Genomic DNA, 13,908 nt, shown 5'->3' with positions numbered 1-13,908 from the left:
TCCTTCAAAAGAAGCGAATACGCAGGCATCAGACAAACACGAATGGTTGCTGGTATTCTCTGACTATTACCATCGCCGCCGCGGGATGATGACACTTCCCATGTTTGCGAGTGCGTTCCAGTGTCTTGACTCGGGCGAGCAAAAAAGCAACGTCTTTCAACCGTCTGGGTGGAGCCCTCGACGGCAAAACCCCATTGATTACAGTTGCTTTTCCTATCGTTTCCAATCTTGATCTCAAGCAACGGCGCGCATTGCCCACACTCTATCTGCATTGACAGGCTGTTAGACATCAATCAGACTTGGCGCCAACGAGGCATCTTGTGCACAGAGCATCCGGTGGTGATGTGCTTGATGTTGCCGTAATTTACGTAGATTCCCTCCTACTCAGGGCGGCGACTGGCGACGAAGGAACCTGCCGCCAAGGACCTTCCCTACCTCTCCTCGAGAAACGTACCCCCGTAACAGACGTCGCCAGCCAAAACAACAGGTTTCACACCTACCTAACAGCCTGATTACGATTACGATCTGATGAAGCAATTGATTGCTGTTCACTTGTACATTGAAAGCCTCACTTGGAATCGGACATATGCGTTTCGTCCACCACGGGCAAAACAAAACACGTATCGGTCGGGCCTGAGCCAGTTGTTCATCCCGCCCAGGCCGAGGATTCTGGGGAAACGCGTTGGAAGCTGACGACTGCCATGCCGCAGCACGCACTCAGTAATCCCAGTTTTGCCGACGCAGTACCACAACCACCACGCTGGACGGCAGGCGGGGAACGCTGCAACGCCCGTATCCCCGGCATTTGATTCCAACCTACCAGACTTCATGTCTGCGCAGCTTGTTGGAGACGATCTGCACACCCGTCCTTGGCGGATGTTCGCACCGTAGTTCGAGGTGAGCACGCCGATGTGATCAGGAGGCATCTAGCAACGAGGATATCTACAGATGCCACGACGCCCCAGGAGAGATGCTGGCGTATCACGGCAGGTGAGTCGTACATTTTCCGTGGGTTCCGTGATGGGCTACCCTTTTCTTTGCCTGTGCCTGTGCCGGTACCGTATGATTGGCGATCGGCATGCGTATGCGTATGCCTCCCAAAGGCCTATCGGTCTTTCGCGTCCATATACCGGCCCTGCGGGGCATACCTCCGTCCGATTGCCTTCCATCTTGCTTGAAAGTGCTTCTTCTTCGTCAATGATCTGGTGATGACGGTGGCCGGTTGCTTCTGCCCGGCCAGTCGGATTCGGAGCTTCTGTGCGACCCTCCCTAATCCGCGCCAAAAAGCAACGAATCCGAGCAAGGTCAATGGGGAGGAGGAGTTGGCAAGTCGCCAGCCAACGGAACAAAAGCTTGTCGATCCTACCATCAGCACTTGCATGCAGCACACGCAGTCTTATCCCTCGGGACCGCACCTCGGACAAGGGTGGGGTAAGGAACCCGAGCAACGAAGCAGCGAGATGCCTTAAGTTCGACAGGTGCAGCCGGTTTATCGTTTCTTTCGCATTCTCACTTCTATCGCAGCGACCAAATACAGTAATACGGGCATTGATTGAGATATCTTGCTTTCCGTACTTTTATCGTCATACATACATCTGGGCAGCCCCTTAATTTGGAAACCCCGTTGGTCTCACTCCCTACAATCCCCTCCTCCAAATCAGTCAGACAGTTCACCATGGGTTCCACGGGCAGCGACAATGGCAAGCTCTCCAACCTGCCGCAGCAGCACAAGTTCGTGACGGGCCACAACGAGGAGGGCAAGGCGATCGTGCACAGCCACGAGGACATCTCGTGGCAGGCGTACGACGAGAACCGGCTGGGCTTCAGCGTCGTCTACACGACGTCGGAGTCGCCGCCGGACCTGAACGGCGACAAGGACGTGCTGATCCACCAGGGCGTCATGGAGTCGGGGAAGCTGGGGCTCGTGAACCCGCACGGCAGCGTGCTGCGCTACGTCGACTTCGAGCCGGGCTACCGCTGCGGCATGCACCGCACCCAGAGCTTGGATTATGGCATCGTCATGGAGGGCGACATCCAGATGGTGCTCGACAGCGGCGAGACGCACGACCTCAAGCGCGGCGACGTCGCCATCCAGCGCGCCACGCAGCACCAGTGGGTCAACAAGAGCCAGACCGAGTGGGCGCGCATGCTGTTCGTGCTGCAGGAGTGCGCGCCCCTTTACGTGGGCGGGCAGGAGCTCGGCGAGGACCTCGGAGTCCACTCGGAGCTTCCCGCCAGTCGCAAGCCCGAGTAGTAGGCGGCGGAAGAAAGAGGCTCACAATGGAACTGGCCACCACGCGTGGCCGGTCCATGCTGGAAGCAAGACAAAGGAAGCGCAAGGTCCACAAGGCGGATTTACTGTACACAATGGCCTAGGATATGGATATACAATACTACCTTGTCAACTAGAGAAGAAATGCCTTTGTCAACCCGCAGAAAGAACCAGAATAGTAGACTTATATAACCGTGCCTCGACGGGCAGATCCGAAGCAGGGGTTAGTAGACCTCCAACAACATCTCAAGACGAAACACGGTAAGTAACTTCCAACGACCAACACCATCAACGAAACCACTACCTAAAGAAAGCTTTAACAAGTAAACTATCAGCAAGCAGCAAGCCCGTCAAAACCAACTCCCAACTCCCTACACCCAACTTCCAGCAGCAGCCATGGCGCCCTTCCCCTGCGGCCACACCGTCAACCAGCCGCGCGTCGCCCGCATGCTGGAAGTGCTCCCCTTCCCCGCCAGCAAGAAGAAGCTCTGCGCCGACTGCCGGACCAAGACGCCCGAAGCCATCTTCGAGATCCTCAACAAGATCAACGACGCCCGCTTGAACAGCAGCAACACCACCGCCAACAACGTCGGCAGCAGTAACATCATCAGAACCAGCAAACTCGCTGCTTCGTCGGCAACTACCCCTACCACCCCCGAACCCCCCGTACCCCTAAACTCCCCACCACCCCCCTCGTCGCCACCCTCCACATCAACAGCACCACCGAGCGCAGCGCCTGGCTCTCCTACCTCCTCGACCGCCTCGTCTCGCACCGCCGCGCCCTGACCAAAGACGAGGAAAAAGAGGGCTGGATGGTGAAACTGGGAGAATGGTCCCGCATCGCCTTCCTCTGCGTCGACGCCGACGACGACCTCAAGGCCATGTGCGACACCCTGCGCCAGAAACACGGCAGCGCCGCTGAAGAGGAGGCCTTACGGTCCCTGGCCCGTGCCGCCCTGCGCGCCTACGATGTGGATACGCCCAACGAGCCGGCGACGCACCGGCTGATCGCGGGGCTCAACGATATGATCCTGGCGGCGGTGAAGCATGCGGACGAGGCCCGGTCGTTCGCGCAGGTGCGCGCTGTGTTTGCGAGCGCGGCGGCGCTTAGAAAGTTGGCGTTTGAGGTCACGACGGGGGCGGCGGTGATGTATGACTTGTTCGACGACTTTGAGCGGGCTTCATCGGCTACACCTGTTCTGGGCCGGAGGGGAAGTTTGCTGGGTGGTTCTGCTGGTAATGGTGGGCTGAGCCGCAGTGGGAGTCGACGGGCGGTGTCGGAGCAGTCGGTGCGGTTGCCGCGGACGCCGCAGTTGCCTCGGGTGCCTCGGGTGCCTATGTGAGGCAGATACGAGAGAGTATGATTGAGAGAAAGAGAGATGGAGGTGGGTAAGTATATTTACGGAAACGGGGATTTGGTTATGCATTACTTGCTCAGTTGAGTTGACTCGATATGAACGGACTCATTACGATTGTAACAAAAGCACATTCGGAGGATCAGGTAGGTAAGACGATGGCAGGTGGCGATAGTACTTTAGGTGACACGGTTTGATATTCAATACGTATCGACTTGCAAACAGGTACATTAATACATCATATTTGAACAAAGGCAAATCCTGACTGAAATCGCTCACGAAGTCAACGACGACTTCAAATTGCTTTTGAGATTAGGTGCATGAGAAGTGTCTGTTGAGCTCGTACAGCTTTATATTATCCACCATATTCACGGTGGACTATCTTTCGCGATCTTCACCCACCCCCTGATGTGTCTTACAGGTTCGGCCGTAGCATATCCAAGTATTGGATCGAACGCCGAGCGTAGCTTCTCTGATGTTCCCGTATGATCACCACCTCGCCTGCCCGCGCCTCGGTGGCCTTCTCGATAAGCGTGCATGCGAGATCCGGATTCAAGCCAACACACATAATGTGATACCTCCAGTGGTCTCGGAGGCCGCAGCGGTATCCGACATAGCTCTTGGTACACATGTTTAAGTGTGGTAGGAGATCGAGAATTCTTGCACGGTGAGTGCGCTGGCGTTGCCGTGACTTTCTTTAGTGATGGATTTTGTTCTGATTCATACGAATGGTGAGCCGTTGCTATCCGTATTATATCAGTTCTATTTCGCTGATGGCGTTATGCTCCCCCTTCCGAGTGTCAAGGGATAGGTCCTCAGTTCAATGGTGCTGCATTGAATGGAAAAGGTCCTGTTGGTGAGCGACAGAAGGTAGCAAGACTCATTAGCATTTGTCACATCTTTTGCCACATACGACTTTTGGCCGGCGCGCCCAACCTATACGAATTTCGGAATGGAGATCGGAACGATCTGGCCTGTCTCGATGGGCTGGATGTCGCCATAACTATCGATAATATGCCGACCCTTCTGTATCATGTACGACCGTGTGTGGCTATAGATGCTGCCACATCCTAGTGTTCCAATCCGAACATCGGACACTACATTGCGACATACTCGCTACAATACCAAGGCTTCAAGGTAGAAACAAAAGACTCATCTATGTTTATGCTTTTTATATTGATCTTCTAGCTAGAATGGAGACCCGTACAGTCTTGAAGGGAGTGGCCATAGGGTCCAACTCTCAGAAACAACAGACTCACAAAGAGCAGGTTCCCCCAAAAGTACATAAACTCAAGAAGAAGGTGTCAAACCCGATCCCGATACCTTCGAACCTCAAGTGCTTGAGTGATGGATGGCTCTGTCGACTGGAGTACGAAAGGGGTAAGTTGTGGCTGACTCGGGGACCCATGACGCCTTCTTCGACCTCAAGTCCAGCATACATGATCATCGAGTATGGGAGGACGCAAGAATGCAACCACAAGTTGCAATCAGAGATCCAGGGGACCTGGGTCGGCACCTTACGAGAAATCAAAGTCTTTGGGTTCTGGGGGAAGCATGGTCGCAAGGCTTAAACAGCGAGTCGAGTTTTCGCTGGTAGGTGGACCATCCTGGGTCTTGAGCGGCGATCTCTCTTGCTCGCTTGGAGTACGGCCTGGACGAGTCAGATTCTGAATAGTCGTGAAGTGGAGAAGCCTGCCCCTAATCGCGTAGTACCTGCCATTTTTTGGGGAGGGGTTCAGAGATCCAGACGGGATCAGGAGCATCGATGACCTCAAAGAACTCCTCGGATTGGTCGTCTTCGTCGTCCTTCTTCTTCTCGGGGCCTTTGGGGCCGGGATCAGGAGCATCGATGGCCTGGGTGGACTCCTCGGATGGGTCATCTTTGTCGTCCCCCTTCTCCTTTATGCCCTGTTCATTGTTCTCAGCGGCAGACATGCCGAGAGGAAATCGGACAGCCTCCTTTCGGGGCCTGCCTGCCTGTGACTCAGGCGACCCAAGGGCCTGAAAAGGGCACCAAAACAGAGCGGGAGCTAGTAGCTGGTTACCGCCGAAGAAGTCCAGGAGACTGCCATCCCCCATGTGGCTCCAATTCGACCAATTGATCCCAAGTTGGCCGCAGGCGTGTCCAAAGGAAGGGGCCTCCTGTTTGAAGTAAGGGCAAGCTTTTGGCGGGCTCATCTCCCACCATTTGGTGATGCATTCGGGATGATAGATATGTGAGCATCCGAGGGCAACGAGCTCGTCATGCGCTTGGCTCAAAGATTAAGCCATGCATGCCCAAGTATAAGCAATAATGCGGCGAAACGGGCGGGAAGGGGGCTCTCCTGGTGGCAGATGGGACAAGTCTCTCTGGACAGGATGTTGTCTGGCATGGTCGCTGTCTCTTTGTACAGTGACTCTTGGTAGAGAGGGTTGTCTGACAGTATTGTTGTATCTCCGGGAGTGTCTCTTGTGCTGTGTCTCTTTTGAGAATTACCTGGGCGTGTCGTGAGCCTTGCAGTTGGCCAGCTGAGTGGCGTACACCTCCCACTTCTGCTCGAGCATGTCGCCCATGGGGCCGACGATCTTGACGCCGTTGTCATTGGCAGGGTTATGGCTGGCGGCGACCATGACACCGATGGCCTGGCCGGCCAGCTTCCGGCTGCGGAGGGCAGGCAGCAAACTGCCAGTCTGCAGCGAATCGCAGGGTTCAGTGAATCATCGAATCTTTGAACGCACATTGCGCCCACCCAGCGCCGACCTCCCCCATTTTGTTGATGGGCAGCTTTCGGGTCGTGATGGTGAAGTTGCCCTGCGTGTGGCTGCTCGTGGCGGCTTCCAGGTTGCGCCGGGGTCGGGTACGGCTCCTGCGCCGAGGTGACATGACCCGGCGGGCCCATGCCCGTGGCGGGCACGATGGCCATTGGCCCCGTTGGTGAGCCCTTCTTCGCCTAGATTTCTCATATCTTGTGCCTCTTTGGGGAACAGTCGTGGGCCACTGCCAGGCTTGCGTATGTCTTGCCGTGTTGTCTGCTCTGGGTCACTGGACGGAGCTCGATCGTACTGCGAGCTTGCATTACTGGCTCCTGAAAATGACCAGCAATGGTATCCACGTGAAAACAATAAATCAGAAACGCCGTTGAGAATTTGGGAAACCCATCCATCAATCCACCCAATTCTCACGATGATCACCGCGGTCCTCCATTCCTCAAGCAATGACATGTCCATCGATTGCCGAGGTCCGTTCCGTGGTACTGTTCCAGCCCTCATGGTGTCCATGTCCATGAAACTAGAAAGGTCGGCCCCTCCAAGAGAGGCGTCCAGGACCTTGGGGGACTTGGAATGTGATCATATGTGAGCGATGGAAGTCTTCACCGCCACAAGACCTGCGCAAGCAGCTTCCTTGAACTCCTTCTCAATCACAATATGCTGGTTGACACCGAAGTTGGCGTGCATAAGTCTAAGAACTTCTCAATGTCGAAGTTTCCGTCCTCCTCCCAATCATACGCGGGCGGACCGGCAGACTCATTGCAACGCAGACGCGGTGCGCCTGGTTCAGAGTAGCCTCAGGTCCGAATAAAGGCCATGTTCGGTACAGCTCAGCGGTGCGCCAGGGGAGGAGCATTGAAGTTGTTAGGGTAAGGCAAACTGCGGGCCTGATACGGAGGTGGAGCGCTGACGTTACCCTGCTAAGGTCGCGCGGGGTTGCTCATCATCTCGAGAGGAGGCTGCGGGAGCTGAGGGGCGATGTTACCAATGCGGCCAAAGTTCTGAAACAAGTCGGAATTGTCAGAAGGCACACGAATCTGGGCCCCGTTGGCTGCCAGAGGGGGTCTCGCCGGGAGCGAGTGTGCGGCGTTGGAGGTGACGTTCTGTCGGAGGTTGAAGGTGCCAGGTCCACGGCGGCCGCCTCGACCGCCTCGGGGCCGCCGCTGTGCTCGACGCTAGCAACATAACAATCGGGGCTCTTTGGTGATTCATAATAACTTTTCGAATCGCATGGCCTTGCGCCGGACATGGTCCATTCCAACCGAACGACAGAAATAGAGGTTGGCTGCTCTCTGTGGACGGGCAGTATTGGTTGGATATCAACCCAGTGTTGCAGTACTGGTGACTGATTAGGTCGAAGGGATGCTCGTATCGACTAGATGGGCCAATTGTCAACCTGACTGAAGACGACGTAAGTCCGGTATATCTTCAAAAGACGCCGTTTTTACGCTGATTCTGGTCTTAGCAGGTGGCTGACGGCTCGATATCGAGATACGAAAAGCGAGCCGGGAAGAAACGCCGAAGTGCCCCGATTCTCGTATGTGCAGCCCATGCGCCCATCTACAAGACGACCCGTAAACTGCGGAGCCGATACCGGGTCTCCAGAGGAAAATCAGTCGACACCTTGGCGGTGGACTCCTGACCGATTTGAGGAATAGGGTCGATATTGTATGGTCCACCCTGCTTCCCCGTCTTCTTGTCGCCTGAGGACAAACTTGCCACGGGGCTCTTGAGCAAGACAATCTGCTCCGCCGTGCCCTTGTCCCAGTTGACGGCCTCGAGTTGCTCCATCTTCTCGGGCGCCATACCTTTGGCAGGGACTCCAAGCATATCAATAAGCGGAGGAAAAGAAACCAACAGGGATTCCCTCTTGAAACCCGGTCATATCATCGCCGCCATTCCAGAAGATGTTGGGTGAAACTGCCATGAACTCATCTGAAGGCAAACGGCTCGCGATGCGGTCCATGAGATGATTGATGTCCACGTGCTTGTGCTCTTGCTTCAGCTCAAGGTCTCTTGCCTTCCGCTGTTCGATGGCCCGCAATCTCATCTTTTCGGTTTCCACCGTCTTCCACGCCTGACTTCACTCCTTGGTACTGTGGTCTCTACAGAACACCCGCAACAGGCTGCAAGAAACCGACAGGGATTGCCCCATGCAGAGGCTCCATGTCTTCCACGCTCGACTTCCCTCCCCGGCCTTTCGTTCTCATGATACCCTCAACAGGGCCCAACAGTCTGGCGAAGGCGCTCTGGCCAATTCTTGCCACCTTCACATCAGTGGTACCAACGATGCTTGCGGCACTCCAGCCGGAAACCCATCTCTTTCGCCCCCAGCCCATTGGGAGCTACGATAGGCTGGGGGCGGAAAGAGCAGTCACCAGGCGTAATCTCTGGTGCTCGTTGTCTATAGCCTGTTGCATAATACCATGACGGGGACCAAGGTTCGCGTATCGGTGCAGCGATGTATCTCCAGTTCTGCTAGATTCTTTCTGCATCCCTGAAGTCCGCGTAGGTGAAGGTGAGGTCGTCGATCTCGGCTTCTGTCTGCTTAGGAAGAGGGACGTAGAGAGGCTTGACCTCAGGGGCCTTCTTCTTGGGAACTTCGGCTTGGTTGGCGAGGATATTGTGCAGCGTTTCGGCTGCCAAGGACGAGCCCACGCTGAGGCCTGGGGCCTTCTTGCCGCCCTTCTTGTCGTTCTTCTTGGGAGGCATTGTGATGAAGACGAGACTTTAGGGGTTGGAGATATCTCCATTGTGCTGAGGATGCATGGGTTTGGCTTCATGCACTTGGGGCAGGTTGCGATCTTGCCGTCAAGGCTTGGCGGCGTATACGACGACGGAGTTGTACTGTATCTTGGCGAGATCTCGTAAGAACCACAGGCCCTCTTTCTCTGCTGACGTTCGTTCGTGTGCGTTTTCTCCCTTTCCGGTCAGCAATCTGAATAAGTAAAGGTTCGACCTATGATTCCCTGTCGGTGCACCCAAAATATAGCAACAGCAACCTCTCGCAAAATCGGCAAGAAGTAATAGGAATAGTCTATTACTTCCCACTCGTCACCCTATGAGCACGCGGCCTTGACGAACACTTCCCCGATACTTCCCGGTGCTGCGAACTGCCACGCTTGCTGGCGGTCGGAGTGCGAGTCAAAAACACGAGTTTGTCGATGAACTCTACGAAGCTCTTCCACGACCGGGCTCAAGGGCCAGCCTTGAATTTCTAATATTAGCACGACCATTCTCTTCAACGGGTGGTATTATTCAGGTGATACTTACTTCTCCTCTCCAGTGTGTTGTTGTCGTCCATCATGTAAGCTTCTGAGGGTGTGTACCCTGCATGGGTGGGCAGAGGCCTCGTCAAAGAGAGTCTGCGAGGAGAAGACCGCACAGTACCCAGCCGTTAGCGGCGTGAAGGAAGTTCTCTGGCCCACGCAGAGTTATTACACCTTCGTACCCAGCGTTCGATGCAGAGTCAGGCTGTGTGATATTCTCTCTTCAGCGAAATTGAAAAGAAGAAACCCAGAAACCCAAATCAGTTATTCTCCGAGCTTGGCTTTCGGGGTCACGACTCTTGTTACTTCCTGACTTGGGGCGCATGCTGCTGGTCATCTTGCTCGAAGTCCATCCCTGCTTTATGACCTGTCTGATGCGTGCCTTTGCCTCGTCATACGACAGCCCCATGGATTCCTGTTGAGCCTCGGCAAGCCTCTCGGCCATGGCCTCCTACGAAGCCATGAAGCTCCCCATGGAGGATTCCCGGATCTGCTCTTCTTCCAGAGCTCGCTTCTTGCTCTTCTGCCGCGGTCTATTTTGATACCGAACGCGGAACTCCTTGCCCTCCTCGCCCCGTGCGTTGACATTGGCCCCAGCAGCGAGCAGTCCCTTGGCGACAGCTGGGTGGCCGTTGACCAGGGCAAGGACAAGAATGTGTTGAGTCCTGCCGTTGGACCCTGCTAGAGGCCGACTCCGACTCGCAGGCCAAGGATGCTACCGCGTCTAGTGGAAGCAAGGAAAAGGGAAAAGGGAAAGTCGCAGCGACAAGCTGGCTTTTTCTGTTACTGATTTCTTTGCGGAGTACGGTTAGGCTATCCTCCTGGTGAGCTCTCTCAGATTGTATCGATGCGAAGAAGGAGGAGACGGCGAGGACGATGGAGTGTGGGGAGGAGGGAGACGATCAAACCTACGCCGCACCCGAATTCCACTTCTTGTCGCGCTGGTCGGCAAAGCTGGGTTTGTAGTTGTAACCATGTTGTTCAGGCACTGATGTAATGGTTTCTAGGCTTGTTCCTGACCAATATTCTAGGCAACAGCCATATGGCAGACTGAGTAATCCGGGCCATCTTTCCACCTGGATCTCCAACAATAGCTCCGATGTCTTGCCTGAGAAGGCCTCAACAACGGCTGATGACATCTCTTGAATAGAAGCATCCACTGCTGCGGTGTTATCGGCATACGACCGAAACGGTCCGGGCAGAAGCGTTCAACCATCACCTTGGGCCGGGGCCGGGGTCGAGAAAGCCAGTTGAAGTTATGGAAAGGCTATAAAGGCGCTGGGTCATGCTGATGAATGGGAACACCGGTTATCGCCGCCTTCAATATCATCGACTTGATGTCGGGGTGGGTGACGTTCTGCCGTTCTTGGGCAAGGGGCGGTCCCGTTGGCTGAGTCAAGCCCTCCTCCTCTTCATCTGCGCCCCGTTACTTATCGAGCTAGAAAGGGGAGGAGGAGGATGAGGCAGCCCCACCCTTCTCCTATTCCTCCACCTCTTCATCACTTTCTTGGTCTTTATCTCCGGACTGAGAGACAATGGTGTTCTTCGTCTCAATGACTTCCTTGCACTGTTCGATGCTCGGGGTATGGACTGGGTTGATGATGGTGCCGTTGACGGCGAAGGGCTCGTTGGGAGACATTGGCGCGGTAAAGTCTCATAGGGCTCTGATTCGGCATTATCGGATAGCAGTGGCGTGTTGGAGACGATCGAGGATTCCAGGGGTGAGGTCGTCTGTTGCCAAGCTCTATCAGATTGGAGATTGGGTATGGGAGCGTTGGACCGAAGGACGGGACATGAAAGTGGGTGATGCCCGCCGAAACGGTCCTCCCAAATCGGATGAAGATCCCAAGAGGTTTCCAAAGTTGAGACCGAAATGGGTCGGCCCATGGCAGGTGACAGGCCTACCATCTGAAGTTTCCATCAGAGTGGTCGACGCGAAGACTTGGTTGAATTTGATTATCTTCTTCTCCCATCTTAAATCAATAGCCACGTTCTTAAGCTTTGGGGCCGGGTTGATTAGACAGACACGTACGGCATAGTCCGCCAAGAACTTCGCTTGGAGATCTGTGTGACTGGGTGCATGATTAGTAGGTAGTCCTTAAAAGAGCAGTGTTGAACACTTACTGGATAACCAACTGGAATCCATCTTCCCAAAGGTATTGCAGATCGCGGTTGGCTTGCTCTGAGAAGCCCTTTTTGGCATCGTTTCACCTCTCTTTCCCCCTAAGCACATCTTTTCTCTAACTTTCATACCAAGCGCCGCTAGTATGAAGGTCCAAGTAGCTGCAGTTTAGCCTCATGCCCAGGAGGGTTCTCATAACACTTCACAGATGGCTGAATCTTATTCTTCGGATCGCACTTCAAAAATGTGAGATGTTCTTTATTACACTAACTGGGTGTTTCATTAATGATGCGAAGAAACAACCGAAACATGATTCTGCTAGGCTAGTTGCCTAAAGAAATGCGATGTATGGATGCGGAACTAGGAGAAAAGAGATATGTCAGTATCATAATCGCCGTGCACCTTGGAAACAACGGGGGCTAACTTACCACCAACCCCATCAATCCGCTGTGTAATCATGGCCCATATCCTGCATGATGCGACGGATCTCCGTAATCTGGGCTTGTAGGCATGCTCCATCTCCTTCAAAACTTTGCGAAGGTCATCGTACTGGGCCATAGTCGGGTCGAAATAGGCCAGCACGCCACACAACGCCAACAAAGTCTAAACTCTCGCCAGCTTCACCACAGTGTAAACGGCCTGTAGAATCTAGGCGATTCCTACCATAACTCTCAGTGTCAGGCCACGCGGTACTGGGCCAGCCTTAATCGTGTCCATGTCCATGTGCATAAACTTCTGGGGATCGCCCCATTCTCCAAAGAGCTCGAATTCGCGACCGTTGCGGTAGCCCAGGAACTTCTTGGCCTCATCTCCCCATTGTTGGACAATGTGCTTTGGTACCCCATCGAGTCGGCAGACTATACATCTGTCATCGGCAATGCCAAAGAGAAATCTCTTGGGGATATCCATGTTGTGGGTGGAGGGGCAGAGATCTTCGAGCTTCTTGCCAGTGAAGATATCAATGGCGACAGGATGGACCTTGGCATTGGGCTTGGGCTTGGGCCTAGGAAGTCCAATCGCTAATCTTGTGATCATCAGATAAAGACGTCGTGGTCTTGAAACTTGTTAGTCTGGAGTGTGTTCCGCTTTCCGCCATGTCCTCGTTCCCAACATGCTTGTTTTGATACTATTACATTCTCAACATGACCTGTGATTCAAAACGCCTGCCTCCATTACCAGAACCAGTACCAGGCGCATTGCCCATAAAGACATCGTGTGAATCGTTGTTAGAGGGAACTGACATGCCAAGCGGAGCAGAAGAAGCTGTAGTGCTTGCCTCGGACGCTTGATCTCTTTGCCTTCGCGCCGACCATCTGGGCCGAGACCCCCTCAAGCTTCAGGTTGTCCATGCCTTGTTCAAGCATGTCGCCATTGGGTTGGGCGGGATGACGTCTTGGGAGCCAGACATGATGAAGAACGGCAAGCGACAGAGGAATGAAAACTGCCGAGCTTTGGACCAGAAGAAAGAGCCTCAAGCTTCCTGGTAAAGGAAAAACTCGATGTTGTCAAAACTCTTCCATGGCCAACCCCGCAGGTCCCTACCATGTGTGACCATGAGGCTTGCAAGAAGCAGTCCCTTGAGGGCAGGCGCATTGTGATAGCGGCCATTATGGCGTATCTCGGCTTAAATCCACCTGCAGGGGTCTGGAACATTGTCAGTGCTGCACAGAAGAAAGAGAAGGTGTGTGGAGGATGTAAAAAGATGACCATGTCGTGCATACCTTGCGTGCTATTCAGCATCAAAACTGTAGGCTGGGACTGGCTTCCCTTCCTTTGCACAGTCCTCTTCCAGGTTGGAGATCTCGTAGCTCATCAGGAACTGCTCGTTCGACGCTTTGAGATAGATGCAGCCTCTGAGTTCAGGCTGCTGACCAGCAGCACCGAAGTCGCTGATGAGCTGGTTGTTTGCTGCCTCAAGGTTGGGCAATGCATGGTGGTGCCAGTATAGCTCAAGTTCGCCTCGGTTAGGATCTCCCGTGTCGACCCCGTTTTCGCCGGATCCTGCAACTTCCCATTGGACATTGGCCGTCTTGGCACACCATTTGACAAAGCTCACCGGCCTTTCTCCATGGCTCTCTGAGCTTGATCCACCAACGCGGGGTTGTTGGCCATGTTCACAGGCTGGCCACTAGCGCCCTTTTG

The 13,908-nt window shown here is 54.3% G+C and overlaps 8 protein-coding genes across 8 annotated transcripts; 2 read left to right on the top strand and 6 right to left on the bottom strand.

Annotated features, from left to right (window-relative positions):
- Nucleotides 1-1,675: 1,675 nt before the first annotated feature.
- Nucleotides 1,676-2,254, top strand: PG985_011180 (uncharacterized protein; the record flags this gene model as incomplete). The annotated part of the gene is made up of 1 exon (XM_066830947.1): nt 1,676-2,254. One exon carries the CDS (start codon nt 1,676-1,678, stop codon nt 2,252-2,254), a length of 579 nt encoding a protein of 192 aa, XP_066681629.1.
- A 414-nt stretch (nt 2,255-2,668) lies between these two features.
- On the top strand, nt 2,669-3,615 carry PG985_011179 (uncharacterized protein; the record flags this gene model as incomplete). Its single annotated transcript, XM_066830946.1, has 2 exons — nt 2,669-2,904; nt 2,991-3,615. 2 exons carry the CDS (start codon nt 2,669-2,671, stop codon nt 3,613-3,615), a joined length of 861 nt encoding a protein of 286 aa, XP_066681628.1.
- Nucleotides 3,616-5,325: 1,710 nt separating this feature from the next.
- Nucleotides 5,326-5,706, bottom strand: PG985_011178 (uncharacterized protein; the record flags this gene model as incomplete). Its single annotated transcript, XM_066830945.1, has 1 exon — nt 5,326-5,706. One exon carries the CDS (start codon nt 5,704-5,706, stop codon nt 5,326-5,328), a length of 381 nt encoding a protein of 126 aa, XP_066681627.1.
- Nucleotides 5,707-6,099: 393 nt separating this feature from the next.
- Nucleotides 6,100-6,530, bottom strand: PG985_011177 (Phosphoacetylglucosamine mutase; the record flags this gene model as incomplete). The annotated part of the gene is made up of 2 exons (XM_066830944.1): nt 6,100-6,268; nt 6,346-6,530. The coding sequence occupies 2 exons, from the start codon at nt 6,528-6,530 to the stop codon at nt 6,100-6,102; spliced, it is 354 nt and encodes a 117-aa protein (XP_066681626.1).
- Nucleotides 6,531-7,935: 1,405 nt separating this feature from the next.
- PG985_011176 (uncharacterized protein) lies at nt 7,936-8,205 on the bottom strand (the record flags this gene model as incomplete). Its single annotated transcript, XM_066830943.1, has 1 exon — nt 7,936-8,205. One exon carries the CDS (start codon nt 8,203-8,205, stop codon nt 7,936-7,938), a length of 270 nt encoding a protein of 89 aa, XP_066681625.1.
- Nucleotides 8,206-8,853: 648 nt separating this feature from the next.
- On the bottom strand, nt 8,854-9,087 carry PG985_011175 (uncharacterized protein; the record flags this gene model as incomplete). The annotated part of the gene is made up of 1 exon (XM_066830942.1): nt 8,854-9,087. One exon carries the CDS (start codon nt 9,085-9,087, stop codon nt 8,854-8,856), a length of 234 nt encoding a protein of 77 aa, XP_066681624.1.
- Nucleotides 9,088-10,095: 1,008 nt separating this feature from the next.
- Nucleotides 10,096-11,283, bottom strand: PG985_011174 (uncharacterized protein; the record flags this gene model as incomplete). The annotated part of the gene is made up of 3 exons (XM_066830941.1): nt 10,096-10,309; nt 10,557-10,632; nt 11,148-11,283. The coding sequence occupies 3 exons, from the start codon at nt 11,281-11,283 to the stop codon at nt 10,096-10,098; spliced, it is 426 nt and encodes a 141-aa protein (XP_066681623.1).
- Nucleotides 11,284-12,414: 1,131 nt separating this feature from the next.
- PG985_011173 (eukaryotic translation initiation factor 5A-1) lies at nt 12,415-12,801 on the bottom strand (the record flags this gene model as incomplete). Its single annotated transcript, XM_066830940.1, has 1 exon — nt 12,415-12,801. The coding sequence occupies one exon, from the start codon at nt 12,799-12,801 to the stop codon at nt 12,415-12,417; it is 387 nt and encodes a 128-aa protein (XP_066681622.1).
- Nucleotides 12,802-13,908: the final 1,107 nt, after the last annotated feature.

The sequence above is a fragment of the Apiospora marii genome, assembly GCF_038362585.1.
Source record: "Apiospora marii strain CBS 49790 chromosome Unknown utg000007l_segment0_segment0, whole genome shotgun sequence".
NCBI lineage: Eukaryota > Fungi > Ascomycota > Sordariomycetes > Amphisphaeriales > Apiosporaceae > Apiospora > Apiospora marii.
Note: the sequence above shows the minus strand (reverse complement) of the source record. Positions and strands in the feature narration are given on the sequence as shown.